The sequence below is a fragment of the Rhincodon typus genome, chromosome 2 (assembly GCF_021869965.1).
Source record: "Rhincodon typus isolate 14 chromosome 2, sRhiTyp1.1, whole genome shotgun sequence".
Taxonomy (NCBI): Eukaryota; Metazoa; Chordata; class Chondrichthyes; order Orectolobiformes; family Rhincodontidae; genus Rhincodon; species Rhincodon typus.
In genome coordinates, this window is record NC_063333.1 from 80,247,468 (window position 1) to 80,260,579 (window position 13,112).

General features: G+C 39.3%; 1 protein-coding gene across 1 annotated transcript in view; it reads right to left on the reverse strand.

Annotated features, from left to right (window-relative positions):
* LOC109913909 (dynein axonemal heavy chain 11-like) overlaps positions 1–13,112 on the reverse strand; it is a 336,187-nt gene that overhangs the window by 178,700 nt on the left and 144,375 nt on the right. Inside the window, exon 41 of the mRNA XM_048614118.1 lies at positions 7,065–7,226. Within this exon, the coding sequence (XP_048470075.1) occupies positions 7,065–7,226 (162 nt within the window). The remainder of the gene's footprint in view (positions 1–7,064; positions 7,227–13,112) is intronic.

Genomic DNA, 13,112 nt, shown 5'->3' on the forward strand with positions numbered 1-13,112 from the left:
TTGTCCCTTCGTATACTCCAGCTTCTGCAGTTCCTTTTATCTCCGAATCTTATTGTGTATCCTTTTCAATTATGGATTTTGGTGTCAATGGCAACTACAGCATTTATTAGCGATCCACAGCGACTCTTGAGTGTGTGGTGGCGAGTCACCTACTTGAACCACTGTGATCCATATAGTGCAGCTACATTCATAATGTTTTTCAGGAGGGAGTTCCAGGATCTTGATCCAGTGTTAACCAAGGAATAGTAACATAGTTTCAAGTCAGTTTGGAGTGCAATTTTGCAGGGATCTTGCAGATGGTGGAGTTCCCACCTGTCTGTTGTTGTTTTTCTAAGTGATAGAGGTTGCAAGTTTGAGAGCAGCAGCTGAAGAAGCCTTTGAGGGTTACTGCAATGCACCTTGCGGATGGTACACACTGTAGTCACTGTGCACTAGTGAAGTAGGGACTAAGTCTTTAAGGTGGTGAACAGATATCAATCAAAGCATTCTTCTGGACAATGCCAAGCTTCTTGAATGTCACTGGAGTCAGGTTTGTTCAGACATGTGAACAGCATTGAGTCTGACTTGTGCCTTATAGATGGTCAACAAACTTTGTGGGTGACAAGATGCATTAGTAACTGTATAATATCCAGGTTCTGAACTGTTCTTATAGCTGCTGTATTTATGCATCTGGTCCAGTTAACTCTGGTCAGTGGCTACCCTTGAGATGTTGACAGGGGCTTAAGCAATAGTAATGGCATTGAGACTCCAGGTGAGATAGTCGAACAGTTTTGTTGGAGATTGTCATTGCCTGGCATCCATGTGACGTGAAAGTTGTTTGTCATTTATCTGCCCAACTCTGAATGTTGACCAGACATTGTTTCATGTCCACACGCATGTTTCAGTATTTGAGGAGTTATGCTTAATAACGAACACTGTGAAATCAACAGTGAACATCCCACTTTTGATTTTATGATGGACGTAACATCAACAATGAGGCAGCTGGAGATGTGTGGTTGAGGGATCCTCTGGCAATGTAGTAGTGTCCTAACCTCTGGGCCAGCAGGCCCGTGTTCAAGTCTCACTTCACCGAAAATATCTACCCTGAGAAAGTTCTGCAACATTGATTTGGAGCTGTGATGGTTGACTTGTTATATTTGGTCAGATCCTGCCTTGACATGAAGAGGAAACATTCTTATCTTCCCCCCCAAAATTCTGTTTGGACAAAAGGCGATAACGGAATGTGGAGCCGAGTGGTTCTGGCAGAGCACTTGACAACAATAGCTTCTATCACAGTACTGATAACTGTACATGATAACTGATGGAGTGCTATTTGAACAAACTGGAATTATGCTGTCCTTTGTGAACAAGACGTAACCAGGCAATTTATTACATAGTTATAATAGTTGGTTCTGGAGCACAAGTCTTCATTACTACCGCCAGGATGTTGTCAGGGACCATAATCTTTGCTGGATCCTGTGTGCGCAGATATTTCTGATATCACTTGAAATGAATGGAATTGGATGCAGACTGGCATCTGTGGTAGTATAGCCCTTAGCCGAAGATTAAGATGGATCATCCATTCAGCATTTCTGCTTGACCATGATCACAAATACTCCAGTCTTGTCAGTTACACTCATCTGCTTAGCTCTGTTATCATTGAGGATGGGAACATGTATGGAGCCTCCTTCTTGTTACTTGTTAAATAGTCCAATCCACCATTCAACGACTGATGAAATAGGACTGCAGAACTTTGAGTTGATCTGTTGGTTGTAGAATTTCTTTATTTCGTCAATAGCATGCTGCTCCTGCTGTTTAGCATGCATGTAGAGCTGTTATGTAACTTTACCAGGTGGACACCTCAGTTTTAGTTATTTCGGGGCCTGCTCCTGGTTCACTCCGCTACATTCCTCTTTGAATCAGAGCTGGACCCATATTCTGGATGTCAATGGGAACGTCAAGAACCCATCAGGCCATGTTTACAGATTATGCTGTAGCACAATTCTGCTGCTTGTAGTCCACAAAGCCTCACAATGTTTTGAACTGCTAGATCTGCTCTGAATCCTTTCAATTCAGCAATGTGGTAGGGCCACACAACATGCTCAAGGGTTTTTATCTTCACAGGACTGCACCATGATGACTCTCAAACCAATACAGGCTCGGATATATATATCTGTAACAGGTAAGTCATTAGGGACAATGTCAAATAGGTTTCTCGCTCTTGCTGATTCTCTTACGACCTGCCATCATCTGGCAGATATGCACTTCAGGTCTTGGCCAGCTCATTCAGTAACTGAGCACCTGAGCCACATTCAATGATAGATATTACAGTTCCCAACAGAGTACATCTGTACCATTCAGGCCCTCTGTAATTCTTCCAACTGGTGCTCAATAATGGGATATGGATAGGTTAACTGAGTGGGTAGAGCTCTGGCAAATGGAGTATAACGTGGGAAGTTTCATATTGTCTATTTTGGCAGAAAGAATAAAATGCATATTATCTAACTGGTGAGAGGATGCAGAGCTCTGAGATGCAGAGTGAGATCTGGGAGATCTGATGCATGCGTTGCACAATGTTGGTATGCAGTGACAGGAAGCAATCAAGAAAGCTAATAGGATGTTACGTTTTATTGTGAGGGGAATTGAATGCAAGAGGAGGGAGGTTATGCTTCAGTTATACAGGGCATTAGTGAGCCTGCAACCGGAGTACTGTGTATAATACTGGTTACTGTATTTTCAGAAGCATGTTAAATACATTGGAAGTAAGAGAAGGTTTACTAAACTAATATTTTGGAATGGGCAGATTACCTTTGAAGAAAGGCTAGACAGGCTAGGCCTATATCCTCTGCTGTTTAGAAGTGTCAGAGGTTAATTATTTGAAAAAGATAAGATCCTGGGAGGAATACTAAATAAAAACCAAAAGAACTGCGGATGATGTAAATCAGGAACAAAAACAGAAGTTGCTGGAAAAGCTCAGCAGGTCCTGAGGAAGGTTCTGAGGTAGGGTCACCAGATGCAAAATGTTAACTGTGATTTTTTCTTCAGAGATACTGCCAGACCTGCTGAGCTGTTTAAGATCCTGAGAGGACTTGACCAGGTGGATGTTGAAATGACATTTCCTCTTGTGAGAGAATCCAAAAATAGAGATCATTGTTTAAAAATTAGGGGTTGCCATTTAAAACAGAGATGAAACAATGTTTGAGGGTTGAGGGTCTTTGGGATTCCCATTTTCAAAAGGCAGTGGATGTAGAATCTTTATACATTTTGAAGTTGGAGCTAGAGAAATTCTTGATTACCAAGGAGATGAAAGATTATCAAGGATATGCAGGAATGTGGAGTTGAGGTTAAAATCAGATCAGCTGCGTTCTTACTGCATAGTGGAGCAGGCTTGAAGGACCAAATTACTCTTGTGCATGGGGCTCAAAGTCAACGTTGCAAACTCCCTGATACCGCTCCACCCAGACTATCTGCCACTATGCTGTCACCTCTGATGGGTTCCTCCTATTGGTGGGACAGGAGATATCCTGTGATAATGAGGAAGGAATCTGACACATGCACCAAAATTCTATCAGTGTGCTGTGTTGGCTATTGGTTAACTAGTCAATGGAAATTCTCCCATATTTGGCCCAATCTCCAAGCTAGTGATGGGATGTTTACAGAATGATTGGGCTAGAAATGCCTTTGACATGCCTTTTATGAAGTTCTTGAAGGTGAAGAGTTATTTAGAATGAACGTTACTTATCTGATTAAAGTACAATATTTGTTTCTCAAAGTTTCTCACGCTCTGTAAAAATGGCTCCACATACCAATACAATATATTAATTCAACCTTCGTTGATGAGCACTACACCCAAATCAAAACACTTGTGCCGGAAATCAATTTGCTAAACGTGTGTCTTCATAGCACTAAAACTGCTTTGAGAAGACATGTCTCAAGGGGAGAATCAGCAGTTGCCATTAACTTAACAAAACAGCACAGCATGGAGGACACAGTCAGTCAGAGAGCAGCTGGTAGTAATTCACACTGTTTTCAGATAACGATAATCGCCCCAGAACAGAACTCTTTGATGACTGCTCTATCCTTCATTCACAATTTGTCCCGTCTGTTCAGATAAGCTCAGTGGTGACAGCACTTCCTGACTTTAACAGCTGTGGCTTCTCAAAGGGTCATTGTGTGACTACTAATTATTGTAATTTCATTAGCATAAATTATTTGTCCGCCAATGATTGATCACTAAGATTTTTTTCTCCACCATCCTCTTTGCATTTGTCTATGAGCACTGTGCAGTGATGCATGCAAGAAATGCCCTTGTTTTATGTCAAAAGAGACGTCAATAGTTCTTTTTTTGGGATTTCCAAGATGAAATCATCGTTTTAGAGTGCTTACATTTCACTGAAAGTAAATTCTCACTCAGACATTATGTTTCTGCTGCTAGGAGTTTTATTTAATCATCTGTTAGAGTTCATTAATGAATTAAGAAGGGATATGTATTTTGAAGAAGACACGGTCAATAAAATAAAGCCAAATTGTTTAAAGTTTTTGAGAAGGTATGAGTCATATAAATAACAAGCGGGACAGAACACCAACATTTCACCAGAGGCGCACTGACGGATGTTACCTGGCGGGGTGACGAAACATCTGCAATGGCTCGGCGAGCAAGTCTGTAACCTCAAAGTGAAATTGTAATGCATTTTGGAAACAAAAACTTCAAGAGAAAAGTTCTATGGAATTTTCCTTCAGCTTTATAAAATTGTGTTTCTTTATAGCATTTGCGAAGATGTATATTTTGGATAGTTAATATTTAAATTATGTCAAATGTTATGAAATCATGACATAATTGACTGAAAATGGCATAGTGTGCTTGCTGTAATGAAATGTTGATTACATGTAATGAAATTGAATTTGCACTGTGTAATATTTGTAATGTTTGACAAAATGTTCAGAAGAACAGAACTTGTTCTGGATAGCACAACAAACTGTTTCAATTCAATATTTTTTTCCTTAAGATCTAATAGCTTGATTTTGTTTCATCCATCAATTTTTGAAGTAATTCTAAATATCGGTAGGGCTGCATGAATTATCGAAGTTCTCATTAGATATTTACTAACAAGATACTACACAAATCAATGCAAAGGTTGAAGTTATGAATATAATTAAATTGCAAAAGATAAAAACTCATTCTGATTCTCGTGGTACTGATACAGAATCCTGCTAAAACTTCACGCATGATTCAGACCATCAGATAAAAGAAAGCTCTAAATTGTCTTCCTGTTTGAATAATTTCAAATTCTCCTTCTGGGGATTTCACAGAAAACCCATGCATTAACAATAATAGAATTATCACGTTGTATTACAATTAGTAGTTAACACAATACAGAAGATGAGTTTCTGATTGCTATATGATCATTTAAAGCCTATAATTAACTTCTTCAGACTTCAAACGGAGCTTGAAAACATTAAAAAGTGGTAAATGTGCATATAGTACAATTCTGTTCTTTTGTTTAGCTAACCGCATGAAGCCCTTAGGCTATTATTCAAAACAACTATATTTCAACAGAACAGCCTTTAAATTTCATCATGTTATGTTTGATTCACAGGTGTAGAACATGCAACTGAGGGACTAGCGTAGTGGATGTCATGCATGTGCTTATCACGTACTGAGAGTCCATTACTTGTTATAATAGATTGGGCATCTCAATAGACGTTTAGGATGCATGCTTGAAACCCACACATGCCGATTGCAAATGTTAATTGGTGACCAATGCAACCATTCCGTGCCATTTTACAAAAAAGGTTTACAACTGAGTAGTGCATATGTCATCCACACCGTAATCACCTTTTTCAGGCAATCAGCATCCAATCCAACAGATCTGAAAGAATAATGCAAGGATACTGTCTAAAAGGTAAGTTTCACTTCATTTCATCTCTTCTATTTTGGAGCCAAGAGAAAGAGGAGTGCCCGGAATCTCCTCCCTGCATCACCCACTGACTCCCAGCTGAGGCAATCAGATTACATCTCTGAGGAAGGGTCACCGGACCCGAAACGTTAACTCTGTTTTCTCCTCCACAAATACTGCCAGACCTGCTGAGCTTTTCCAGCAACTTTGTTTTTGTTCCAGATTACGTCTGAGTCTTATAGTTCTCTCTCCCACAACCACTGGGTTGCTTGTACAGCTAGGAATAGTGCCTTTTTGGGCTAACAGACTCACTCTGATTCAGCTATTGGTTTGATTTGAGTCATTTTGGGTGTCGCTCAATTACTAGGTTCTTTTTTTAGTAAAGAGAAATTCACATACTGATCTATTGAACATAAAGGTATATGAAGCTGCTACTCGTAAAAACATTTCAAATGTAAAATCAATACAAATATTGCCTTCATTTAATTTAAAATTTCCCACTCAAGCCCAAGGCTAACTGGCCTAAGTATTTGAATTTACTTTCTTGCATCTCCCACTGATTTCAAAGCAGCATCATAACTGATTCCTGACCAATGTTTAGATAACACTTGAAGCACAACTTCCACTATTCAGATGTTATTAATATTAATAGTTGCAACATTCATAATTGTTTTAAATCACCTGATGTAACATTTTACATCTCGATTACTACATGGAGCAAATGAAACATGATTCTTCAGAATTTTCTAACAATTACATCTCTAATCAATTATTATTTCACTAGCATGGACATTCTGATCAAAACTGCAAATAAAATTGCTAAAAAGGTCATGGACACTATAATTAATAAAACTGTGAAACTGCAAAACTAACTTTTTAGCAAATGTCCAAGGTATGTTGGTTTTAGTGGTTGCTGAATGTTTTATCTCAAATTATTGACTGAAAATTATTCCTCAGAAAACAGTACAATGTGTATCATAGTCCTGTAATTAACCATAATGGGATTTTTGAAGTATTTCTCATTTAAAAGAATATTAAAACTTTGTCGGAATATTTAGTACAAAGCATCTTACCTTTGAATGCTCATTATCACGTAAAACTATGTGACTAAGGTATGATGTCTTTGAAGACACACACATTGGTGCATTTCTACAAATTAACTTTGACTGACACTGATAAGATACACACCTTAATACCCTCAATCTCCTCAATGAATCTCCTGCTGACAGACACTAGGGCCTCCTGTGGCCACTCATGAAACCAGTCAATAGCTGTGCAGTTAACTATGGCTGGGAACTTCCGGGCTCTCACGCGCAAGGTTGAACCAACTGGGGAGAAACAGAGAACAACCTGCGGGAGAGGAGATTAAAAGCATAACCATACAATAGACTTGATCAAAGCAAGTACTCAGGGTGAATTATGATCACACGAGAAGTTTATTAGTAGATCAGAATTCTAATAAGTTCAGCTAAGAAGCCACTTACCTACATAAGAATTGGATTAAATTTACATTAGTATAAGGTTGTTTCACTCTAAATGGACTAGAATTCAAAGTATTCGTGAATTATTCAAAGCATAAAAATGTTTATTCTTAAAATGACATGACACATTGAATGAAATGTAATTTCTTCACACCCTAATATATTCATTAATTCTGAACAATTATTTATCTTAAAAAAAGTTATTTTCAGTCATGTTGACAATGTTGCTCCGAAGATCCACAGGTCAAAATTCCAACAATTTACTTTGGGATTTATCCTATGAGTGATCTTTAATATTGGTAATATTCCAGTATTTTCCCTAATACTAACATCAGATATAACAGGTCTGTACATAAGAACCTAAGAGACACAAGCAGGAGTAGGCCATTCAGCCCCTCAAACCTGCTTTGCCATTCTCTAAGATCATGATGTGATCTGCCCCAAGCTCCAACCTCTCTTTTGTGCCAAGTCCTCAGAGTCCCCAACTCCTTGATATTTAAAAAAAATGCATCTACCTCCTCTTTAAATACGTTCAGTAATCTAGTCTCCACAACTCTCCGGGGTAGAGAACTCTAGATGTTCACTACCCTTTTGGGAGAAGAAATTCCATTGCATTTCAGTTATAATGAAGTGTCTCCTTATTCATGACTAAATCTTCCAGTTTGAAATTCTCCCACTAGTGAAAACAACTTCTCAAAACATCTTCTCAAATCTTGTCAAGCCCAATCAGAATCTTGCATATTTCAATAAAGTCATTTCTTCTCAACTCTAATGAATAAAGTTCTAACCCCTTTAGCCACTTTTGAAAAGTCAACCCCTTCATCCCAGGAATCAGCTTCATGAATCTATTTTGAACTGCCTCCAATGTCAGTGTATCCTTTTCTAAACACAGTATTCCAGATGCAGCCTCACCAACACCATGTACAGTTGGAACTAGGCTTTCCTATTTTTAAACTCCAACCCACTACCAATATAGTCCAAAATTGCATTTGTTTTCTTAATTACTAGCTTTAATTGCATGCTAACATTTTGTGTTTTATACACAAGAACAGCTAAATTCCTCCGTACTAAAATTTTTGGGAGTGTCTCTTCATTTAAACAATAGTTTGCCTTTTGATTCTTTCTATCAAACCGCATGACCATACAATTTCCTACATTAAACTTCATTTTAAGCTTTTCTAAATGTCCTGCTATTTTTTCTTTAGTAATGGACTCTAGCATTTTCCCAATGACAGATGTTAGGCTAACTAGGCTACTTTCTATCTCCCTCCCTTTTTGAACAGGGGCATCATGTTAGCAGCTTTTGTATCTATTGGAACCCTCCTGGAATTGAGTGAGTTCTGGAATATTTCAACCAATGCCTTCAACATATGCGCAGATCCCTCCTTTAAAACCCTTAGATGCAAGGCATAAGGTCTTCAGACCATCAGTTTGTCAAACACTTTGGCCTTATGATAGAGACTGTTACAAGACGTTTCTTCCCATTAAAATCTTGTTTATCTGATATCTTGATGATGCTAATGGAGCCTACACAGTGAGGCAACTCATTACGGGACTACAGACAACTCCTAACAGTGACTTCTTCCCATTTTTGTTCCTTATTTGCACCCAAACTGCAATTAGATAGGCATATGGATGATGGTATAAGGTAGGGGTGGAGGTTAGATAGACCTTACGTTTAGGGTAAAAGTTCGGCACAACATCGGGCTGTACTGTTCTATGTTCAAACTGTATCAACATCAGTATCTATTGCATCTACATCATTATTCACCACCTCATTGATGCCTTCCTTTTTTAACAACGCCCCCCATTCCCCCACCCTCCCTCACCCCCCACCTTCTTTTACTTTTTGCCTATTTTTCTGAAATGCCAAAAACCCGTGAATATTCATCTCCTAATTCTGGGCATCCTGCAACTATGTCTTTGGAATAGCTATCAAATCATTTCATCTGTTCCTTTTTATGCCATCATCTATCTCGTTGCAAATGCTGCATGCATTCAGATAAAGAACCTTAAGTTTTGATTGCTTACCATTTTACTTATTCTGCCTCTAATTTCTGTTGCCTCTTCTGTTTATGCTTTCTGCCCCTTTTTTTTTTAACTAGTATTAATTTATTTCATTTCCACACTCTCACCGGACCCTTCGACCTTAATTATTTCAGGGAGATTTCTTGTGTCCTCTTCTGTGAAAATAGACACAAAGTACTTGCTTACCTTCTCTGACATTTCTGTTTCTTATCATAAATTCATCTGTCTCTGCTTGTACTGGATTCACATTTGCCTTTGCCAATCTTTTCCTTTGCACATACTCATGTACCACACCTACTCACAAGTTCACACATTGGAAACTGCATCTGCCTAGCAATGTGTCCAAAATGAGACAGCATATGTCCGTTTCAGGGCCAAGTCCCAAGTGAACTCCAGAACCATTACTAAAGTAGTGAATTCAGCTTTCCTTACTAGATATACTGAGCTCTGAAGATGCCCCAACTGGGTTGCACAGGGACAGTCAACATAGGATCCAAACCTGTTGAGTTTGGCCTATCTGTTAGAGTTAGGGCACTCCCTTCCAGCACACACACACTAATATCTGTCTGTGAGCAACTGAGTGCCTTTCCTAGTAATGCAGATAATAGAGTAATATAAAAGGAATGATGACTGCCTGAAATGCAAAATCATACTCTTTACTGAAAGATAAAGCTGAAGTAGAAAATTATATGTTTAAGCTGCAAAAGTTTGGATAAATAAATAAATATTGAATTTGGGCACTGTAACATAGAAGAAGCAATTTCTCTTTAACTAACGTTAAATATTGAGTTTGCAGTGTTTGTGTCATACAGAATTTAATAATAGGTTGTACTGCAGTTGGAGACCATGGAAACAAGGTTATTTTGTGACAAGTGCAAGTTATTAAGAACACTCTTCTCGACTACATTATTTTCCTAAGTATAGTTTGAGTTCCCCGCTATCAATATTCTGAGTGTGACCAAAATTGAACTGGATCAGTGTGGCTACAATAGTATGTCAGAGGCTGGGAACTCTGTGGTGAATAAACCACCTACCCCTCCCTAGAGCCTGTCCATCATCAACAAAGCTCCAGTCAGGAATATTTTGGAATACTCTCTACAATGCAGCCCATCCACCATCACAAGCATTCATTCCCTCCACCACCAATGCACTATGACAGCAGTGCATACCATCTACAAGATGCACTGCAGCAATTTACCAAGGCTCCTTTGACAACAATTTCCAAACTCGTGACCTCTACTGCCTAGAAGGACAAAGGACAGCAGATACATGGGAACACTATCACCTGCAAGTTCTATACCAAGTCACATACCATCCTGACTTGTAACAATATAGCCATTCCCCAGTGTTGATAGTTCAAAATTGTGGAACTACCTTCCTAACCGTATTGTGAGTATATCTTAACCATATGGACCACAGCAATTCAAGATGTCAGCTCACCACAACCTTCTCTAGGAGAATAAATGCTAGCCAAACCAGGAATGCCTGCATTGCAAAAACAGATAAATAAAAGTCACAATAATGTACAAATGACTGTTCTTTGCCTTTTTACATAGAGAGTCAAAAACAAGTGCAATACTCAGTTTGAACAGAATTAGACATCAGGGAGGAAACTGTATCAACAATAAAGCTAGATGGTAATGGGAGATGGTAGGTGGTGCAGAGAAGGAAAATGGACAGAAAGTGCATGACACAGCATGACTGGCAGGGTTGTGGATGATTAACTAAATATTGGAGACTCAGTCACAGATCCAGGACAGAAATGGGTCAGTAAAAACCGGAAGAACTGCGGATGCTGTAAATCAGGGACAAAAACAAAGAAGGGTCTGAGGAAGGATCACCAGACCTGAAACGTTAACTCTGTTTTTTCCTTCACAGATGCTGCCAGACCTGCTGAGCTTTTCCAGCAACTTTGTTTTTGTTCCAGAAATGGGGCAGTATTGAGGGCTGGAGTGGGATGTGGTAGCATGTTGCAGCACCAACCACTCGTAGCTTGTCACTGGAATATGGTTCTGTGCCCAAATTTCCTGTCTTAATACTTTTAATCAACCTGTCATGCACATTATGACAGATATGGAACAGGGGGGACTTGAACCCAGGACTTCTGATCGGGCCACTACCACTGTGCTATAAGAGCTCAAAGTGCCAATGAATCAGTCATTTAGACATTGACGTTTCTGATCAACCTGTTCAGATATGTTGTTATGAAACACTGCTTGAGCATGTGAGACTTGAACCAAGGTCTCCTAGTCCAGGTTTAGAGACATTACCACTGCCCCACAAGAGGTCTTGCTTTTTTCCTTTCTAGAATTTTTCTCATCAACCTGTTCACAGATATTATCATGCACCTCTGGCGCAGGTGGAAGTTGAACCCAGGTTTCTTAGTCACGAGGTAGGGAAACTACCACTGTACAAGAGTCCCTCTATCCTCCTTTCTATGCTGAACCTAAAGGCCTAGCTAATTGGCAGCAATAAATGACAAACTACAATTGAGTCTTCACAAGAGGTTTAACAGGAAGATTTAGTTTACTACATAATAGCAATAGGTAAAAGTTACATTGACTAGTCAGGCATAATTAGCAATAGCCTGCAGAGGCCTCAAGAAGGCAGCACATTCTTCTCAAGGGCAACTAGTTACAGACAATAAATGCTGGCCCAGCCAGTGATGGTAGCGTGCCTTGAATGAATAGAAAAAAAACTTGCAAAAACTAATGGCAGCCAGAGCTGTTTCCATCAGGACCTCATGCAAGACTGCTTGATTTCTTACTCAAATACTGTGTGACATCATCAGAATGGCTGGAGCTCAATGAAGCTTCAACATTAATTATTTCAAACCCTTTGCCTTATACAAGGGGTGGGACCAAGGTATGCGGTGGGAGTCAGTCAGGGTTGAAGATCAGACTTGAACAGATATGGTGATTATCAAGGACAGGTTGGAAAGGAGAGGTGGGAGAGATCATGAAGGTGGGGATTTGTATCACTGACCGTGTCAGAGCGATGATGTGGAGGTGCCAGTGTTGGACTGGGGTGGACAAAGTCAGAAGTCACACGACACCAGGTTATAGCCCAACAGGTTTATTTGAAATCACAAGCTTTCAGAGCACTGCTCCTTTGTCAGGTGAAATTCACCTGCATTTCACCTTACGAAGGAGCAGCACTATGAAGGTTTATGATTTCAAATAAACGTGTTGGGCTATAACCTGGCGTTGTGTGACTTCTGACTTTGTGTCAGAAGGAAAAAGCAAAAAAAGTGTTTATTGTGAGGCTTGAGCCTTGGAGGTTCTGCTCTTTCTAGCCCACAGGCATTTCTACATAATGAATACAATTCTTCCTACCTCCTTTCACATGTCACTGTTCCTGAGAACTAAGAAGCCAGTGCGACTGTAGTTAAAAATAGAAATTTTGTTTAATGGCAGTGAGAGGACTCCTCAATTGGTCTCACTAACTAAACAGTCCCCTTGGTGACCAGCCTCTTACACCAGCTCTTGCAAAGTGCTGGATTTGAGGCGAGTTTTTTTTTAACACGTTTTCAGAACTTTTAACATTTTAGCTTACCAGCTAACTGAAACCCACCTGTTTGTGGGACATTAAATTATCCTCAATGTTTCTGGGCAGTGGCCGTTGTTATGCTACATTCCCAATGGATTCCCAATTCACAATATTTTGCTTCCTTTATCAATGTAAATCTGCATCTTGATCATGCTCTCAAAATAAAGTTTTTAAAAAG